This window comes from Cercospora kikuchii, assembly GCF_019650295.1.
Source record: "Cercospora kikuchii DNA, contig_00001, whole genome shotgun sequence".
Lineage (NCBI taxonomy): Eukaryota > Fungi > Ascomycota > Dothideomycetes > Mycosphaerellales > Mycosphaerellaceae > Cercospora > Cercospora kikuchii.
Window position 1 is genome coordinate 1,171,610 of NW_025408582.1, and position 19,717 is coordinate 1,191,326.

Genomic DNA, 19,717 nt, shown 5'->3' on the forward strand with positions numbered 1-19,717 from the left:
GCTGCTAGTCGATGCGACTTCTGACGCGGACCCCGCTGGAATATCGGGCGCTGGCGCTGCACGCAAGGGATGCATTGACTGCTCCTTGTGTAGCCTCTCTGCGCTCCCATTATGGCCCATCGCGCCCGCATGGCCCCTTTGTGCAGCTGACAGGAAGCCACCCGAAGAAGGCCGATGGCGAGCCATTCCACACGAGAGACCGGAGGCGCGGCCGTTGAGCAGCGCGCACGACGGCGATCGGGTCGGTGCGATCTGGCAGTGCGCTGCACGACGGCAGCAGCAGCACTACTCCTCCAGCATCACCACCAGGACATACCAGCTCGGTGATTGTCCTAAAGATAGGCCGACTGCTACTGACTGTACTGCACTGCACTGCCCTTCACCCCGGGTAGGGCCAGTGTCTGCCCGTGATCTGCCTGGCGACGATATGGCATCGCCTCCCAAGCCTCTACACCGACGCAATCTGGCGCTGCCATGGGAGGTCGCGCTGGCGTCACTAGGCCAGTAAGATGCCTGACATGCCACGCTCTGCCAGACGAGCCACCCCTCCAGGCACGCCTCGACGTCGCCGCTCAAAACGTTGACTGCTTACCGTCTGTGCAGATACTGATCGCCGGCCAGCTGCTCCGACTGTGCACTATTGTTTTCTCGTGGGCTGCGCTACTTGCCAGACACAGCACTCTCCGCTCGTCGCTCTGCACCTCACCTGCTGTCCCTCAGCAGATCCACGTCTGACCTCCCGCCGTGCTGCTCCTCCCGATCAACGCATACGCACGCTCGGCCGTCGGGACCCGCTCAAGACATTCTGAAACACTATTCGGGCCCTCCACGCTGGTGATTCACCTGCACCGGCGCAGCGGTGGCATTCCAAGAACTGCTCCACCGACCTGGCTTGCATCCACACCGACCGCAGCGCCAAGCCCTCCGATCAGCAGAGGACGGTGACCCGTCCTTGACACCAGCCGCATCTTGTGGCCACCGACCCGCGTTACAGAACTCTGGTAACAATTTGTGGTACGCTGCAAGTAGATCAACCGTTCGACCCTCTGCAGACTCTGGTAGCTCGCGCCGTAGCTCCCAGGCCCGACTGACGCGACAAGCCCAACAACGTCAGGTGACTTGACAACCATCTGCCTGCCGTAATCGTCAGGCATTCCTGAAAGCACCATTGATCGATCCTCAATCAATCGTCGCTTGCCGCGATACCGCTGTGTTGGCAACCAGCCATCCGTCGATTGTTTGGTTCCAGCATCGCTAACGCAAAAGCCGAAGCGCTCCACGCCATACATCTTCAGCTTGCAAAGAGAGGTTCGTTCTTTCCCCAACTTCCTTGCATGAACCACTTGCTCCTTTGCCGCCGCGGTTCCTGGTGCCAGCTCTAAACAAGAGAACATTCCACACGTCACGGCGCGAACACCTGTTCACCCTCCGACCCCCCAAAAAGCCGACGTGGGTGACCTGCCATCATCGTTGTTCGCTTGATGCGCCGGAACTAGTCGCTGGTCGATGCACGCAGAGGACGAGCGAGAACTCATTCGATCGTTCTATCTGACTGCGACCACAGCCACGGACCCCACAACGTGCGTCGCGAGAGGCGTCCCGTCGTCAGCTTTCCCTTTGTTCAACCTGGTATGGGCGAAAATTGCAAATTACCACGACCTGCATCGATCTTGGCGAACCGCATCGGAGGCTAATTCCAGAGCAGGTATCGTGATTGTGTCAGCCAAAACACAGTCGCTACAGCGCTGTCGCTTTGATACCGCGCTGGCAATCCGCGTCGGGTACGCACAGTAGCGGAACGCCAGGTCCTTGGTACCAGCTTCGGGAACTACCCTGCAATCTCCTGCGAACGACTGCACGAACATCTAGATTGCCTTTGCACGAGCGGAGCGTGATCCTTTGAATCGATTGACGCTGCCGACAGGACGGGAGTCGCATTCTGACACTCACGTCAAAGAGCGAAGCGGTCTATTTCCTGCATGTCTCTGCTGCGGATAGCTGCTGCAAACTCGCCCCACCAGTTCATTCAGCCTACCGAGCGCGCATTGGGATCGTAAAGAGTGCCCGCGCGCATAAGCCCTGCGTCGTACAAGTTGCAGCAGACTGCCCCCTCTGTGCATTCTGTCTTCTGTTCGACATCCAGGTCATTCGCCGAAGTTGGAACTGCGTAGACGTATGCGTCACCAGGTACGTCTCATTCGCATTTTGGAACACCGATTCGAATGCGCGCATTGCTCGCGACCACCCTTTCGATCGATGAGCATCGGTCGACAATGTCACTGATGAAAGTGCTGATTTGTCATTCTGCAGGTCGAACGACGAGACAGCAAGCAGTGTCTGGTCGTTGATGAAGACTGCGGCATCCCATCTTCACTCGTCGAAAGCTATCGATCACGAACCGAAACTGGGCCGCGGGCCCAACAAGATCCCAGGAGCTATCTGCTGTCGATGTCGGATTACGACAAAACGCAGAGTTACGATGTGTACGGTATGTCGTTCCGAATCACTTTGCGCGATTATGCTCCACGATGCCTGAGGTTGGAGTGGTGTGCCTCGCAATACATTAGCTCGTAACTTAGCTTACGAGTAGCTACGGCAAAAAGGCGGCAAGATGTGTTCCTACCGCCTTGTCCCGCAAGCGTGGGAGCATGGGCATGTGGAAAGGCAGCAGGGCAGATGACTGACGTGACGCGCATCACAGACTACCAAACAGCCACACGACCCGAGCAGGGGCAACATGCCTACGGCGCTTTTGCTGCACACCCTTCCTACGCCGCCGATTATGTAGCTGCTCAGGCGCAGGTACCATCTGGTCTACCCCAATCATCCACCACTATCGGTCTGGTGCCTCCTGCTCAACAGTACGCGACGCATGATCCAGCCTATTATGGTCAGCAGGTGGCTCAGTACCCTGCATATCTCGAACAGCCTGCCCGTCAAGTTCCCACGATACAGAGCTACACTCCGAACTCAGGTCCGCCAGGAACGCAAGTGACGATCTACTTCTACAGCCCGTACGACTTTGATGCACCGCGAGTCACACCAATCATCATGTTCGGCACCAAGCGATGCGAAAGCGTCTTGACGAAAACACCGCACGAGCAAGGCTTCCAATATTCGCTCCAATCGACAACGCCTTCCTTGACCGATACTCATTCCCCAACGCCCGAAGTGCCAATCCGCCTCATCATGGACGACAGCGCCGTCAGCTGGGATTCGCCGCCGAACATCGACATTGGAAATTTCACGTACCTCGATCCACCGACTTATTACGCGCTCGATTCGCCTCAAATGACTGCCGCGCCGCTTCAGGCTCCTCGCAAACGCAAATTGTCGTCGGACGCCTCTCCGCGACGCTCGCCAGCCAAGAAACCATCGATGCAGCAGCTTCCACAATCGTACGCGCAATCGCCCAGTGCTCAGTACAAGCGCCCAAGCACTCAGGACGTGTATCAGCACGGAAGAAGATACAGCAGTGGAACATCGGAATACCAGAATGCATACAATCCGTCGATGTCGCGCATGCCGTCGCATCAGTATTACGGCCAGTCCGCGAGTGCCACGCCCTCGCTCACGACATCGCAAAGCCCTTCGTGGTCCTCGTATGCGCCAGGCGTGCAGACAACCCGCAGTCCTTCCATGAACTCTCTGTCAGCTCACAGCAAGAGTTCGCATCTCCTGCCTTCACCGGCCGGAGGGGTTGCGCCGCCTTTGATACGCACCTCCACCCTACACGGATCGCCAACAACACCAGGCGCGTCGATGACGAGCACACCAGTGTTTAATCCCTACACCGTTTACCCGTCGAACACGAAGGCTATGCTCAAGATCGAAGGCGACCTCAATAAGATGGCAGACGGGTGGACTGCTGCAGAGTGGGAAGCAGGGCGTCGCCTAGTGCAATTCAGACGCAGCCAATCTGGCAGCGTGATCTCAGCCACATTCGAACCCGTCACGTTGGAGGACCGCCTGCCCAACAGCATTTGCGTAAGCTGCATCTGGTGGGAGGAAAAGCAGGAATGCTACGTGACATCGGTCGATACGATTTCACTACTGGAGTCTCTGGTCGCAGTGCGCTTCACGGTCGAGGAGAAGAACCGAATCCGCCGAAACCTTGAGGGGTTCCGTCCGGCAACGGTCTCGAAGACCAAGGCAGATTCTGAGGCTTTTTTCAAGGCGATCATGGCATTCCCGAACCCCAAACCACGGAATATCGAGAAAGATGTCAAGGTGTTCCCATGGCGCATCCTGGCGACGGCTTTGAAGAAGATCATTGGCAAATATGCAAGTCATCCCCGCGTGCATATGCAATGCACTTGATGTTTGAATCCAAGCTAACCGCTTCACAGTCCGCAAGCTACTCGTCGACTGCCGGTGTGTTGCACGCACCGGGCTCATCAGCCTACGCGGTGAGTCGCCCGTCTGATGTTGGCATCGATCAGCGAACCGCGGCTTCACCACGTTCCGCCTCAAGTTCTGCCGCTTCGCATCACGCATATGCCCCGCCACAAATGTCGCATAATGTCTATCACGGGATGCCAGCAGGACTCGGCATCGGGCCGTCAGGACATCCAGATCCACGCCTCTCTGTTCCTACATCCGCTGGCGCACAGCCGATGCACTACAGTTCGGAGCTTGGATATTCCAACTTCAGCTACTTGGCGTCCCCAGCGACTGGCCTGCCAGGCACTGCGCAACAGTCGTACGCTTATCAGCAGCGCATCCCGTCACTGACCGGACCCACGACCATTCCAGCCGAAGCCAGGTTCGTGCCCTTGCAAGATTACGAGGGCCACCAGACCTCGACGGCTTGAGGCGTATGGGTGTGTGGTTGCGTTTGAGCCGCATCACTGGGAGCGACAGCTGATCAACCAGCTCTCACGCGCTAGCCGCATCGGAAGCTTTCGACACTCTTCACACACCACTTTCGCCGCAAACCCAGTTTCATCTGACCCACCACTGCCTTTGTTCCAAGGCAGATGATCCAACTCAGCCACCGAGAGGATCACACTGAGGAGCAAAGCCCACAATTTTTTCATACTTGCCAGTTTTTCTCTCATTTGGAAAACGCCAGCATTGCGACAGGCGTTTTCATCACGATCAGCATATTTAGCATAGACTCTACCTTCACGGGAAAGATACCCACTACACGGCGCCAAGTTGTTTTTTGGAATTTCGGATTATCGCATTTGCATCCTCGGTGGAGCATTCGAGAAGACATGAGAGGAGAGAAGGCAACACAATTGGAAGAGGAGGAACAGGTCAGCGACAGATTTTCCCAACGCATTAATTCTCACATGGCTTTGCGCTCTCGCTTAATCGAACAGTGCGACGAGCGACTGCGAAGGAGGTCTGATGTCGTCCGGATGACGACTACAAATAGATGAATATATCTGCGTTTGCGCCTTGCTCGATGCTGTGCACGCTGCGCGTGACCTTTCCAGATCCTTGTTGAAGTCAATTTGTCGAAGTCTCGTGTGCCGACTAAAGTGTGTTGATGGATCAGGTGCATCGATCATTTGTGCAGAGTAGCTGAGTGATGACTTGATCACGTTGCGTGGCGCGTGACAAGACTTGGTCGCGCTTGTGGACGCGTTGGAAGTGGATGCAGCTAAGACCTTCGTTCCTGCCTCAGGCTGCAGCGGCTCCGGTGCCAAGACCAATTCGGTCAATTCTGGTCGGGCGCACTTTGAAGACATCATCTTCTGCACAAGACCGCCGCAAGTCACAGAACAACACCGACAAGAGTAAGTGCACGCCCGGGAAATGCTAATGCGAGATACGTGAGCTCATTGTACTAACATTTGTGCAGTGCAGATGTACGTACCACCCACGAACCGCCGAGCGACTCGATATTTCTTCTCCTCCGCCACGATACTGACCGCATTTCCACAACAGCTTCGTCAAGACCCTCACCGGCAAGACTATCACCCTTGAGGTGGAGTCGTCGGATACCATCGACAATGTCAAGAGCAAGATCCAGGACAAGGAGGGCATTCCCCCGGACCAGCAGCGTTTGATCTTCGCTGGAAAGCAATTGGAGGATGGCCGCACTCTGTCCGACTACAACATCCAGAAGGTGCGCATTTGAACGATGGTGGAACAAGCGACCGGAATAACAAGGATACGTGCTGATTACGTGCGACAACAGGAGTCGACTCTCCACTTGGTCCTCCGTCTCCGTGGTGGTATCATTGAGCCTTCGCTCAAGGCCCTTGCCTCCAAGTACAACTGCGACAAGATGATCTGCCGAAAGTGCTACGTACGTCTTGACCTTTGCGAGCTCCCCTCCGCTTCGGAACATCCGGACATCAAATACTAACTCGAGACTTCAACAAATAGGCCCGTCTTCCCCCGCGTGCCACCAACTGCCGCAAGAAGAAGTGCGGTCACACCAACCAGCTCCGCCCAAAGAAGAAGCTGAAGTAGACGACTCGCCCCTCACGATTTTGCGGAGTGCATGGAGGAGTTCGTTGGTTGGCAATTTCACAACAATCAGACGGAGTTGTGTCTTCTATTGCTGCTGCTGCTGCTTGCATGGAAACGTGGGCAAATGGCAAGAGGAATTGTAGTGCGAGAAGGACGGCTATGGACGCATGATATCATGGCGTCAACTTGACTCCTGCATATGACCTCGATACGCTCTGAAATGACAACTGGGACTTCGAAGAAAGATGTTTTGGAATTGTTGAGGTTACTTTCGCCCATGTTGAATTGTCGTGATCTTCCTCTCCCTGATGCAATCGTTGCATGGTCTGAGAGATGCTGCACCATCCAATGATGCGTTCCCAGATACCGCAATGACTTCCTGACTTCGATATATGCGTCTCTAGCGACCTCTAGTACCGTCCGTGCACGCGTAGGATTCGGTAGAGCAGCGACATCGAATGGAATAATAAGTCGTCTTCCCTCCACAGCTCATGAACTCATAACTCGTATACACAATAATCTACAGGTACTCCTTAATCGGCGCATTAAACCCTCTCCTCCACTCCTCCATCTTCCTCTCCCAACTCTTCTTCTTCCCACTACAAGGCCTAGCAGTAACCCCTCTCCCCTCCTCCTCTCCAAACTCCTTCTCCGGCCCAAAATACCTCTCAAACGTCCTCGCCAACACCTCATCATCAAGTTGCATATGATCCCCCTTCGTTGTCTCAAAAACCAACCCCTTCTTCTCATCCAACTTCCTTAACCCGATCCAATCCTCTTTATATATCCTCCTCTCCCTCAGCGGCGTAATTTCCCCCGTCGTACCATTGACCTCCGCAAACCACCCACTCTCCTTCGGAATAACAGTCGTATCCTCCTCAAACAAAACCATAACAAACTTCTCCAACTTCGCCAATCGTTCTTTATACACTTCATTCTTCTTTCCTCTCCTCTCATTATTGACATCCGCCAAAAAGTTCGAATGCTCCAAATATCCCTCCACAGGCTCTCCATTTGTCTCATTTATTGTGCGATAGTACTGTGCTGGTACGACTCGACTTTGAACATATTCCGTATAAGCATTTCCTTTCATTAATGCTAAAGCGCCTTTGCAGAGGAAATCCCATGTTCCGCAGGCTTTGATTTCGGAAATTCCGTTGTGTTGGGAACCATATGTGACCAAGCTCCGCACATTCAATCCCTCGCATCTTTGAACCAAGCCTCGAAGGAATTGACCTCCTTGGGAGAATCCCAGAGCGTCGACTTTTACGCTTTCGTTTGTTTGAGAGTTCCAGAGATGTTTGTTATCTCGAATATCGGTGCAGACTTTCTCGATGTGTTCGGTGAGGTTGCCTAGGAAAGTGGCTTGACGGTCTTGGGAGCCGTCATCGTCGATGCGGATGTAGTAGACGTATGTGCCTGGATGGACTTCTTTGGCGAGATCACCGACGGTTTGCAGGCCGTCGTTGTCGTACTGGTCGCCGAGGCCGTGCCAGATGAGAAGTGGCAAGGGCTTTTGTGAGGAAGGAGCTTCGAGAGGGTGTTGTTGTTGGACGACGGAAGCGGAAGTGGTGTATGCGAGGGTGGAGAGGACAGCGGGGAGGGATAGGAGGGGCCACATTGTGGTGTATGGTCGGTGCACGACGCTGGCGGAGGAGTGTGTGTTGTCAGCAGAAGATGAGCATGAACATTGAAGCCTGGAGATACCAAAGGTAAGCTCGATGGACCCTGGTCTTGCGATCGGCCTACAATTGGTCCGGCTTGCACCGAAACGCTAGTGCGCGGAGGAACATCACGTCAGTCCACTTCCCCTCGATAACCGCACCGAACAACATGGAACTCGAGATCATCAAAACAAACATGACTTTCATTTCTTGTCTCCCGCACGTCTTCTACACCTGCATTCTCTAACACTTTTCTTCTCATGTCTTGATTCGCATTGCGCGACGAGACGCTGGAACCCGTCATTGGATACCCCACACCGCTCGAATCCGCGCGCCGTCCACGATTCATTGCGACGAGAACACCAAAATGAGCGAACAGTATGCGCCTCGAGAACGCCATCCATGCAGAACCACACTCCACCGTCTCTTAATCGTTGGTCGTCATTGTAACCAAACACGTCGCTATGCTGGGGAATCTGCGCGATAGTACCAGAACAGAAAAAAAGAACAGGCATAACTATGCTCATGGAAAGGCGCCGACATGTCGTTATCATAGCGATCATGATGCGCACTGGGGCCTTGTGCTTAAAAGCGTGGGCGCTTCCAGTAATATTGCTGGGCGATCTCGTAAGTATTGTGGATGAGGATATGATGAGTGCAGGAGCATACCTTGTGCTGCTTTCGTGCAGCGCGAATGCTGGTCTTACCCAGGCTGTTTGCGACGGCATCGCGACGATGCACATCTGTGTCCATCTCTGGGACGTAGTAAAATTCGCTCTCGAGCAGTTTGCCGGCAGCATCTTTGCCCTCACGACTGATCTCTCCAACACACGGGATGCCATCGAGAATGGTCTTCAGGTCCGCGGTGGTCAGGATATCTCGTGCTTCACGATCGGAGGGCTTGGCCATAGCACCACGGTACTCTGGAGGCAGCTGGCTATGGATCGTGGACAGTGGCAGAGCATGGATACGAGAGAATGCCAACTGGTTGATGACATGATTCTTTACCGGACTTGTGTTGACCGGAGGCGCAGAAGCATTGCGGCTTGGTGAGTTGGTGGTGGCCTTCAATGGTTTTCGTCTGCGCTCAGGAGATTTGGCGTGGAAGGAGTCAAGCTTGTCAAGCAGGTTAGCACCGAAGGGCCCGAACGAGTGCACAACTGGATCGTTCTCTTCATCGTGTTCAGAGAACTCTTCTTGCTCCGATGCGAAGCTTTGGAGCTCCTTCGATGCAGAGATGGCACGCGTAGGTGTTGGAGAGCCTTCAGAGAGGGGAGCAATTGGTTCTGGAGTTGCCTCGGCGTCAAAAGGCGCGTCCTCCTCGGAGTCATTGTCTCGATAGACTTGGACAGGCTCATCCACGCGGAAGGTTTCAGTGAATGAGGCACCAAAGCTGTGATTGGGTGTTGGTGACACTGGTGAGGCTGGACGCGGCGACGGCAGCATGATAGGCGGACTGGAAGCAATGTGACCTGACCCAAGACGCTGTTGAGTTGGAGAGTCTTGAGCCCATGGTGACCTGGGCTCGACCGATGCTGGATCCCGAGAATCACCCTTCGGCCACGCGAGCATCACACGCGTACTTTGCACGTCGACCATGATCTGCGCTGTCACGTTGCTCGATTCGAACGTGTCACCCTTTGCCAGGTCCCTGACTTCATCGCCGCAGTGTACTTTTGCTCCATTCCAGCCGAGGCACTCAATTGTGATCCTTCCCCGCGGATATTCCATATCTGGAGCGTGATATATGGCGCTCACGTGTGTACGCGAAATGTGACGATTGGCGGGAAATTGGTAGTCGGACGAGTTGCTCGAACGTCCCATGAGCAATGGTTCACCATTACGTGAGAGGGTGAGGCATGGCACGTCGCCCAAGGGAGCGCGTTCAGAAAGAGCCGAGACCGTGCGTTGGAGTCCCGGACGCGTCTGACGCGCCGGCGACGATGATGTGAGGATACCTGTTGATGAGGTAGGTACCGGAGTAGGATAATGCTGTTGGCGGTTGTCGAAAGTCTCGTCAAACTTGCGTTTGGCCGGCCTGGGAAGGCCTGGTGAGGAGGAGAAAGGTGAGAAGGGCTCAAAGGCCGGCAGCAGTGTTGGACGCGGCGGTTGTGACTCTTTCTTCTCTTCCGAAGGCAGTGCAGACTGCCTGGCACCCAGCGGAGTGTCCATGGTGTCTGCAGTATGTAGGCACGCGATGCCTCGACACGTCGGGCGTGCAGATGGTGCAGATTTTCGAGGCTGAGGTGCGAGCGTGCCCCGCTTGATATCGACGCGTAACTAGTCGTACAGTGTGTTGTAGAGAGTGACTATTGGTGAGTGAGCGTGTCCATGGTACAAGGTGAGATGGTAGGAGGGTGATGAGGTCGAGAAAGGTCGTGGAGTGGTGGCCGTGTCGAAGGTGGAATGCAGAGTAGGATCGCGGTTAAGAGCCAACGAACGCGAAGGACTGTGCGTCAAGCAGCTTCGCGTGTGGCCCGAAGATCACCAGCTCGGCGGCATTGAAAGCATCGACACTTTGGCCAACGCGCTTTTCGACACGCTCAGTTACGCGTGCAGTGGCAGATGGACGTGTCTTGCTGCAATCCGTATGCACAAGTGTCGTATGCCACTCTCCTGAACCACGTCTGTCGAGATCTCATCTACCTGAGAGTCGGTGGTACAGCAACTTTGGGTAGGCTTTGACTAGAGCCCCGCTCAAATGCGCGGCATCGCCCGCTTTGCGTGACATTGGCGTTTGCTTCACGCGTTTTTGAGGCTGGGGACAGGCGAGCGACACCAGCTTTTCGCGTACATTGGCTCGATCGCGTCTGCCACGACACGACCTGCGCGGGCGATGACATATATTCTGGTCTTTCGCATCATATACACGCGCTGCAGCTCGAGTCCAGTCAGCCCAGCGGCGCTGCCGAGCAATGCAATTCTCCGCTCGGTTGTGGTTCGTGCCTGGGAATGGCCCGTACCACCGCGTTGCCACCACCTGTCCGTTCCGCGATCGTGATGGAGCTGGCCCTCGCTCCTCTCCGCATCATGGGGCGCGGCAGCAATCCTGTTCAAGTGCATCGCCCAGACACTGCCAGCGGGGCAGCAAGATTCGGTATGCCATTGTGCTGCTGGCGAGCCATCGTCCGAGACAGCTGCACGAACCCGATGCCTCCCAGCGTGAGCGCTTTGTAGAGAGTCGATCAACGCCCGAAGCCGAGCTTATACTGATGATGGCGCGTTTGATAAGTATTGGAGTTCAAGAAGTGGTGTGAACAGAGCATCACGGTTGCAAATGACTTGTGAAGACGAAGGCGTGTCATGACTGCCTATTGTTGACCGCGTGACTCCTTCCAAACTGAGGGAGACAATGAACAATCCGCAGGAGCATTCATTCGAGCGACAATGAGGCAAGACCAAGCGGCAACTGAGTGTGACTGGAAACAACGACCTCTTTCTGTCGTGACTCTGTACAGACCGAAGGCAGTGGGGACATCGGCAAAGCACCTGGGACTTCGACAAAGTACCACTGACCCGCCTCTGCTCAGCGTGCGGCATCTCGACTTCGGCATCTAACAAGGCACACCGAAGAGAGATCACGTACAAGCTGAGTGTTGAGCGATAACTCATTCATTGTGCGTCCCAAGCATCCATGTTTCCTCCTGCCATCCGGACCTCACTCTGTCCCGAGCTCCTGCCTTTCAGGCACCCTGCGACCAACACGAAGACATTTCGATCAGCGCACATGACGTGATCAGCTTCATTGACCTCTCAGTTTATTGATCTTGCTCCCAGCAGATGTATGTGCAAGCGAAACACAAGACAAACCGACCGAGTAGAAGACCGAAGGCGCCCGACCAGGAAAACAAGTATAGTGTGCAAGCGGCGTGACAGCACGCATGGAATACCGGAAGCTGGATGCGACGCATCGATGGATCGGACTTGGCGGTTTTCGAATCGCCCTTGTTCTCGACATGCATGTATCATTCTCTCAATGCATGTCTTTTCGCGTGTTGAAGCCAATTCAGCTTGCCGGCAGGTGTAGGTCTCGCAAAGGCGATCGGCTGCAGCATTCGAGCATCTGATAGTCTTGCCTCCAGCTATTGGAAGTCAATACATGCTCAAACGTGCTGGGCAACAGGGACCTAGATCATCGAATGTGATCGAGATACTACAACTATCTGAATCTCTTTTGGCAATGAAGAAAGTCACTCCACGATTTGCTCCAAAATGTCTATTGTGAGAACTCAAAAGAGGCTTCAACAATGTCTGGGGACAGCCTGGATCGGGTGGACGAGCGTTGGCATCGTTGTCTGTGCATTCGTCGAGAACGATCTGGTTCTGAGCACGTACGACACGGCACTCGGACGAATGCCGTAAGTTAAAGATTGCCAACCACGAGACACCTGCGGCCGCATTTTTCAGAAGAAGCGGACCGAGAATGATCGATGTGATGGAGGATCAGCAACCTGGTCTTATAGACAAGCATTCTCAAGAGGCAGTAAACATGCTGGAACCTGGCCGCCTCAAAAGCTCCGATATATCGCCTGTGTCAAGTGTGATCTAGAATCTAGATCGACCTCGTGGGCCCAATGCGTTTACAGTGTGGATTTGCAGCACCGGTTTCAAACGTCGTCATCAGCAAACGATGACTGTCGACAAGCCCTTCACCTATCAAAGACGCCGCCGTCCCTACAATCAGGCATATCCCCTCCTCTCATAAAGCGCTCTGCTCCACTGTCAGCCCGCAAAAACTCTCCAACATCAACAACACAACGCATGACACCTATACGCCACCGAACTTCCCGGCGCCAACTCGGCAAGCCCGAAAACAATAACAACCCAATCCATCAAGGACCGTCCTTGTGACCAGCCTTCCATCAGAACCACGACTCACGAACCATTTGCAACTGCCGCAAACGTCATAGCTCACAACTCTTCTAGGTTCGGCAACCGGGATCTCCAGTTCAGCCAAGCAGCGACAACCATCGACAACCAGGTGTATGTATAACGCCGGCGTGTTATAGGTGAGCACCCCTCCCGCAACCCAATAGTAGGAAAAAAACTCAAAACACAATCATCTTCCGCGCCGAAATACTGGCAATGACTTGCGTCATGTCACCTGCCGCCGCCGGCGATACGCTCGCCGTCTTGCTTCGCTATATGCAATAGCAACAAAAGCATCCCCCACATCATAAGTAGATTTATGGAGAGCTGCGATGAAGTATACATGTCAGTTTTAAACTCATAGCTCATAGCTCCACGAACTCGCATTGCACTAGTTTGCAATTTTCACCTTGCCTTTGCATACTGCAGACTGCAGACTGCATACACCTGGTGTAAAAACAACCAGCTACCTCCTAGCTGCATGTTCGTGACAATGTCCTGCCGATATTAAGCTCTTGGGCCTGCGACAGGCAAAAGTCCGGAAGTCGTTTCCATCTTTGCCTTGCGTCTCATATAATAGCTCATTTTGGCAAACTCGTCTACCGAATGTATGTGCCGAAGACTGCCCATCGAAGCGCGAGCGTGTGCGTGATAGTTTTTCCTGTTTTGATGAGAAAAAGGACGAAGAACAAGAAACAGTTCACACCCCACAAAATGTTACTTTCTCATTCGTTTCTGGGGCAAGAAAAGCATATTGGCAAAGTGATAGTTCGAATGAGTCGTGGTACTCTTTCGATATTGATACAATGTCTCGCATTATTGACTATTGGGGCCACTAGGCTTGCTTTCCTCTGGCGCAACTTTCGCGCGTACTATTGGGGGTATCATTAAGGACTCAGAGAGATGGTTCGATCTGTAGCATAGAGCTCGCAAAGCTTTCGATGCAGTATAACGTAGCATTCCTTCAAGGAAATAGAGTGACTGCGCAGCAGGTAAATCCGTCAATGCCTCCCCGTCGCCCAGTGCATGCTGCTCATAAGAGGTAGATAATTTTGATTAATCACACATGTGTCGTAGAATCGAAGTCGTCGTGAGACAGTCGTCTTGAAAATTTTGGGTCGTAATATTTGTGAGGCATTGTTCATTTAGGCTGGGACTTGAATGGCCAGACCCATGCATCCAATGGGAGATGTAGGATCGATGGGTGAAGTCGTTCGCGCATCGCTTATCGCTACGCCGATGGGTGTGCAGCAGCGGATGGAGTGCGTATCTTGCCTGCTCGCAGATCTGCTTTCAGGCCTCACTGAGGCTCTGCTGCCAGGTCGACTCGCTGGAGGAAGTTCAGGAAGTGGTGCTTGAGGCGGAGGCGCCGGAGGTCCTAGACCGACTAACGGGATACCCAGATCGAGCATGGGCAGCGAAGTCGATGTCCTGACTTTTCGAACGAGTGGAGCCTTGGGTGGAGAGTCGGATCTGACCGGTAAAGGCATAGCTTCATCCCCTTCTTCCTCGTAAGTTGGTACGACCGCAATGCTAGACGATCGGTTCGGAACAAGATTGGCTGATCGAGATGGTTTCAAAGATCGTATTGGAGGTGTCGTGGAAACTCGTAGCTGTGTGTTTGGTGACACAGGCGAAGATCGCATGGATGACAGAAATGGTGCGTGATTTGTTCGTACTTGAAGGGAGGCAGGACGGCGAAGAGGGCCGGACTGCTGTGCTGGAGGCATGCCTATTGGCACGGAGGCCATTGATGGCGAGCGACGTAAAGCATCTGCAGATGCGGTTGAGATAGTTGGAAGGGCTGACACCCCGGTAGGCACAAGCGAGTACCTTGCAGGAGACACACGCCTGTATTGGCCCGCAGAGGCCGCTGGAGGTGTCGTCAACGACATTCTTTGGGCAGCTCCATAGCTTGGACTGGGAGTACGTTGCGATGGATCCACCTTCGCAATCAAGGTCGTCGCAGCGGGTACTGGAGAACGCAAATCTGGATCCGCCTCTGTCGGTCTGGGACTTCGTGATGAGACACTTCGCTGCGAGACACTATCACTTGGATTGACTCTGAGAGGGAGGCTGAAGGACTGGGAGCTATTTCTCAGCGGTCTTGTCTGTCCAGAGTGAAGCGCACGCCCAGAAAGCGTCGGGTTGCTGGTCGAGGCATGCTGGGCCACAAACTTGTGTCCCGGCAAGTTCGTGCTTGCCCATTTGCTGCGATCTGGCAAGTCGCCCAGAAATGATTCTGGCCGCACATCGCCCTCAGATTTGCTCAAATGCTGCAGTTGTGGCACGTTCTGTCTCTCGGTGACTTGTCTATCCTGAGCAACAGGCAGTACTGGTGAGTCCAATGACTTTTCTACTCTGCGCAATGCTTGCGCCTTGGGGCTCAGAGGCTCTGAGAGGAGTGGTAGAGGCACGTTGGAGCGTCTCTTGGGCAAAGAGTAGGACGCGAGGTTGCGGTAGGGACCTTTAGACGACAAATAATCCTGTTGTGGCTCATGAATGTCCCTTGCCAACAACTCTACTGGCGGCGTCGATGACATGGAGTTCGTGCGGGAAGCCAGTGATCCCACCGTGGTCGCCATAGTGGAAGCATGTGACGATCTCGTGCTGTCGCGTAGCTTGTCGAGCTGCTTCTGATTTTCTGATGGGGCCACCGAGGAACTTGTGGATGGCGTGTCTGAATTGGCGCGCGGCCTCGGCGATGGCGCATCGTTGATGACCGGCGATTGTTGATGTTCAGAGACTTTTCTCTCGGGCTCAGCAGCGGAATGCTCTTCAGCTGCCATTTGTGATGGCGAAGACACTTCGGCTGCTTGTTGTTGAGCCAGCGCCAGATTGGGAATAGAGCTTGCTCGTACGACCTTGTAGCGATGCGTCAGACTGAGTGCCTTTTTCAGATCGTGTTTTGCCGACGCGTTCACATCAGCGCGGTTGGTCGACGAGTCCGACCTAATGTGTTTGCCCCCCTGTCTTTCAATCTCTTGTCTGATCGTAGTCATCCAGTTCTTCATCTCCTCTGGCCCGGGCATGACCAATAGAAAAGTGGTAGTCGTTCGGCGTGCCGTTTGACTGCGTAGTCCGAGCCTCGAGAGTAAGCCCGTCGATGGAGCTGCCATGATACCTTGTTCGTTGACGGATTGCACGACTTGTAGAACGTGATGTTTACCTGGAATCAAGTCGGACGCAAAAGCGGCACTTTCCTTCTGCAGCTGCAACATCTTCTCGGGATATCGATCGTTGGGTCCGGTCGCAGCATATTGCAACAGGTATCCAGAGGTCACAAGGACGATGAGCTTAGTGGGCAGGCTGCTAGCTGTGACAGATGATTGTCGCGTTGCTGCTCTGGTAGATGTCGATGCTCGCGGTTCAGCACCGTCTTTGGGTGAGCCCATTTGCAGTGATTGTAAATCGCTTCCGGGCACGAACAGTGTCGCGCCGAGCATGCGGTTCTTGGACCTTGGAGCGCTGTTATCTGATGTAACAGTGGAGACCTCAAACGATGCAGACTTGATAGCCTGTGGCCATACTTGGAACAATGGCGGCGGCTCGAAAGTACGCATCTTAGGTGATCGTTCGTTTGGTGCTGGTAATGCTGACACTTCTGGCATTGGCTTTGCAATCTTCGGAGTATCGACAGTCCTCGAGGGCGAGGGCTGCAGCTTGCCATTATGAGCATCAGGCCTGCTGGGCCGCACAGGCCTCTTGATATCACTGTTGGAGATCCCGCGAGGTGGGGCGTCCAGGCCAGTCTCCGCGTAACCACGAAGCTTTTCGACTTTGGGTTTGCTGAAAAGGTGGAAGAGCGACATCTTGGATGTTCTCGGACGCAGGTCCGGTGGCGTTGTTGTCTTCGGATTGTTGGTTAGTGGGAGTGGTTCTGCATGTTGACGATCAAGACTCTCAGTGGGACGCAATCGAAGGCTTTTTCGTTTGTCCGTCGTTGGGGAGGCTATTGAAGGAGAAACAGGTATCGAGGCCGTGGGACTGGGCAGCGGCGGGCCGTCAGGTGAAGGGGATTCTGTGACATGGAGAGTGGTCTGCGATCGTGATAATGCCGGGAGCTTGTAGTCGGCATCTTGGGTTGAAGTGTCGGACGACTGCACAGGGCACTCTGCAAGGAGATCCATGTGATCGGGCGGAGCGAAAACTCTGGCACGACAGTGCAGCAAGTTCGCAGATTCAGGACGGTCTTAGCGATTCGGATGAGGTCCAGTCGCTGTCTCGGCAGGTGCAGTACCCTGTCCGGAACGAAGATCCGGGCCTCGCCTGCCTCAGAATGAGTGCTGATGGCGCGTTGCACAGCAGGGCATGTGAGCGTGCGCTGGGGGTTGGTGCTGAAGCGCGCTGGGTTGTTAGAGAGTACGCGAGTCTGTAACGTCAGGTCCATGGAGGAAAATGGGTGCGCGCCGGCGAGTGCTCTTTGAGTGCTTTTGGGTATGCACGGTGGACTCGCGGCAGATTGGATCCCAACTGTCCAATCGTGACATATAGCTCAGGTTAGCGGATCGCCTGCTGGTGCAGCGCCAATGCCAAAGAGGCAAGAAATAGACTTCCGTGGCAGACGGCAGCGTAGGTGGGCGGCGTCGGGGAGAGCTATGGCTCTGGTCCCGCAATCGTTAGCAACAGTAGCTTCATGATTCAAGAGTCGTGGGTGTTGATTGTGATCGATTGCGCGCGCAACCGCAGCGTGTATAGCAGAGGGCGACTATAAGGCGCAAGCAAGGCGCTGGCCTCCGCTGCCCGCACTCTCGTCAGCGTTCGACTCGGCAGGCCGTCTGGCTCAGTAGAGCTGTAGAATTGCGCAGACGAGCTCGTCCACACAAGCTCGTACCGGCGCGGCCGTGACAGCATTGGCTGCAGCACTTCCACGCGTGGCGTCGGTGCAAGATGTCTGCCTGTCCAGAAAGGGTCGCTGCGAGAGAGCCGCGTCGCTGGGGATGTGATGGTCACATCCAACGGCCGCCTGGCGCGCACGCCAGCTCCAGGGGGCTGGATGTCAACAAGCGAGCCTGTTGGCCCATCCTGCAGCGCGCGCACGCGGCGCGGCGAAGATAGAACAAGAGGGCAGCGTCCCCTCGTCCGCGCAGCGAAATGCGGAGGAGCGTTGCATGTCGCATCTGCCCCTCGCCGTTCAGCGCAAATGTCGGCCTGAGATTTGCGTGGCGGGCGGTGCCATCTTGCTGCACGCTGCTGCAGGAGAGACGAGACGAAGGAGACGACGGGCCGAGCCTGCCTCTTCCGGAAGGCTGCAGGCGAGCTCGGTGCTCACTCCACACAGTCTCACCACCAGTCACCTCGTTGTGCATGTGCTCGCAGACGACGCGGCACGTCATACCACCACGCGGTATCCCCAGCAGTAAGGCCTATATCTTTTCCTAGCACTCACCTCTTGCCGCCTGCACACGTGGCGCCGTAGAAGCATCATGCCGCCCGACCTGAACACCCTCCCGACTTCGAGGCCGCCTTCCGGGCCCGGATCACCAATTGCAGCTCGCCCACGCAGAATCTCCATCAGCACGCAGGAAGCTGCTCGACCAAGCCCGCCGTCTCCACGATCGCCCTCTCTTTCTTCACTTCAAGCTGCCGCCACAATCAACGCAGGACTACATCGATCACCCTCTCGTGCCTCGCCGAGCGTAGAACGCCGCAGATCGTCACTCATGAACAACTTACTGCTCAACGATCCGGCCATGCCTGGCCCAGGAGAGCTGCAACAGAATCATACCGGTCAAGGGAGCAACACTGGTAGCCCACGACTCGGCAGGAGGTCTTTTGTGTTGCACACCGCTGATCCGCATCACCACCGACAGCCAAGCCTGGGAGAGCTACATCAAGAGCTGGAGAATGAACAGGAAGCTCAGGTCAATCGATTGCTGCACAGTAAGTATCCCTCTGAAGAGTTGCTCTTGCATAATCAACAGAGCCTCACCCAGAGAATTGCGTGAAACACATGCTTACCTTCCACTAACTTCTACAGTGATTAGAATTCAGCAAGATCAGCTAGCTGCCATCCACAGACAACAGTCGCAAGCAACAGAGGTCTCGCCCTCGTCTGCCGAGCACACTCGATTCCCCACACCGCCCTCCGGCCTGGCAGCACCAACGAGCACAGCAGTCACCGAAGCATCGAGCCCCGCACAGTCTCACGCGACGCCTGCACACGCAACGCCACAGCACTTCAATCGACCACATTCGCTGTCTCGTAGGTCCTCAGCCTTGATCTCGACTCCGGGTAGTCGCGGGACTTCACCAGCTCTGCGACCTCAGTCTAGTAATCTTGGGCCTTTGACGGAAGACTTTTTGCTGGGTGGGACAAGAGACGAAACGGCATTCTACCAGGCTGAGACTCAGACCTTGACAAGAGAAAACCAAATGCTGAAGTTGAGAATCAGAGAGCTCGGTAGGTGAATTGCGAATATCGCAGAGGAGCCGTCCATACTGACAGGCTTCACAGAACATCAGATCGCAGCCCTGGGCGGCACAGGCGCTGGTGCGCAGAATCACACCCACCAACACTCACCCTTAGCAAGCCCACCAGCGACTTCCGGTCCGCAGCAGACTCCTGCGGCTGTGGTTACAGCGAGTGCAGATGCGGGCGCAGATCCCGTGGCCAAGGAATGAGCTATCCGACTACCTTTGGAATGATGACTTTAAATTGGCGAGGCGTTGGGGAATCTTGGCTGGGCCATTATCGAGGTAAAAAATGGATCTGGGGCGTCGGAGTTCAAAAATTCCAGGATCTCGAAATATAG

The 19,717-nt window shown here is 54.8% G+C and overlaps 5 protein-coding genes across 6 annotated transcripts; 2 read left to right on the forward strand and 3 right to left on the reverse strand.

Moving 5' to 3' along the window:
• Window positions 1–2,175: 2,175 nt before the first annotated feature.
• On the forward strand, window positions 2,176–4,814 carry CKM354_000039400 (uncharacterized protein; the record flags this gene model as incomplete). Of its 2 annotated transcripts, XM_044795480.1 has the most annotated exons (4): window positions 2,176–2,187; window positions 2,311–2,488; window positions 2,702–4,284; window positions 4,350–4,814. In XM_044795480.1, the coding sequence occupies 4 exons, from the start codon at window positions 2,176–2,178 to the stop codon at window positions 4,812–4,814; spliced, it is 2,238 nt and encodes a 745-aa protein (XP_044651415.1). The 2 variants fall into 2 exon arrangements, with proteins under 2 accessions (XP_044651415.1, XP_044651416.1); XM_044795481.1 differs by lacking the exon at window positions 2,176–2,187 and having other exon boundaries at window positions 2,449–2,488.
• Window positions 4,815–6,949: 2,135 nt separating this feature from the next.
• Window positions 6,950–8,050, reverse strand: CKM354_000039500 (uncharacterized protein; the record flags this gene model as incomplete). The annotated part of the gene is made up of 1 exon (XM_044795482.1): window positions 6,950–8,050. One exon carries the CDS (start codon window positions 8,048–8,050, stop codon window positions 6,950–6,952), a length of 1,101 nt encoding a protein of 366 aa, XP_044651417.1.
• A 628-nt stretch (window positions 8,051–8,678) lies between these two features.
• Window positions 8,679–10,265, reverse strand: CKM354_000039600 (uncharacterized protein; the record flags this gene model as incomplete). Its single annotated transcript, XM_044795483.1, has 2 exons — window positions 8,679–8,708; window positions 8,763–10,265. The coding sequence occupies 2 exons, from the start codon at window positions 10,263–10,265 to the stop codon at window positions 8,679–8,681; spliced, it is 1,533 nt and encodes a 510-aa protein (XP_044651418.1).
• Window positions 10,266–14,107: 3,842 nt separating this feature from the next.
• Window positions 14,108–17,092, reverse strand: CKM354_000039700 (uncharacterized protein; the record flags this gene model as incomplete). The annotated part of the gene is made up of 1 exon (XM_044795484.1): window positions 14,108–17,092. One exon carries the CDS (start codon window positions 17,090–17,092, stop codon window positions 14,108–14,110), a length of 2,985 nt encoding a protein of 994 aa, XP_044651419.1.
• A 1,296-nt stretch (window positions 17,093–18,388) lies between these two features.
• CKM354_000039800 (uncharacterized protein) lies at window positions 18,389–19,586 on the forward strand (the record flags this gene model as incomplete). Its single annotated transcript, XM_044795485.1, has 3 exons — window positions 18,389–18,845; window positions 18,943–19,365; window positions 19,420–19,586. 3 exons carry the CDS (start codon window positions 18,389–18,391, stop codon window positions 19,584–19,586), a joined length of 1,047 nt encoding a protein of 348 aa, XP_044651420.1.
• Window positions 19,587–19,717: the final 131 nt, after the last annotated feature.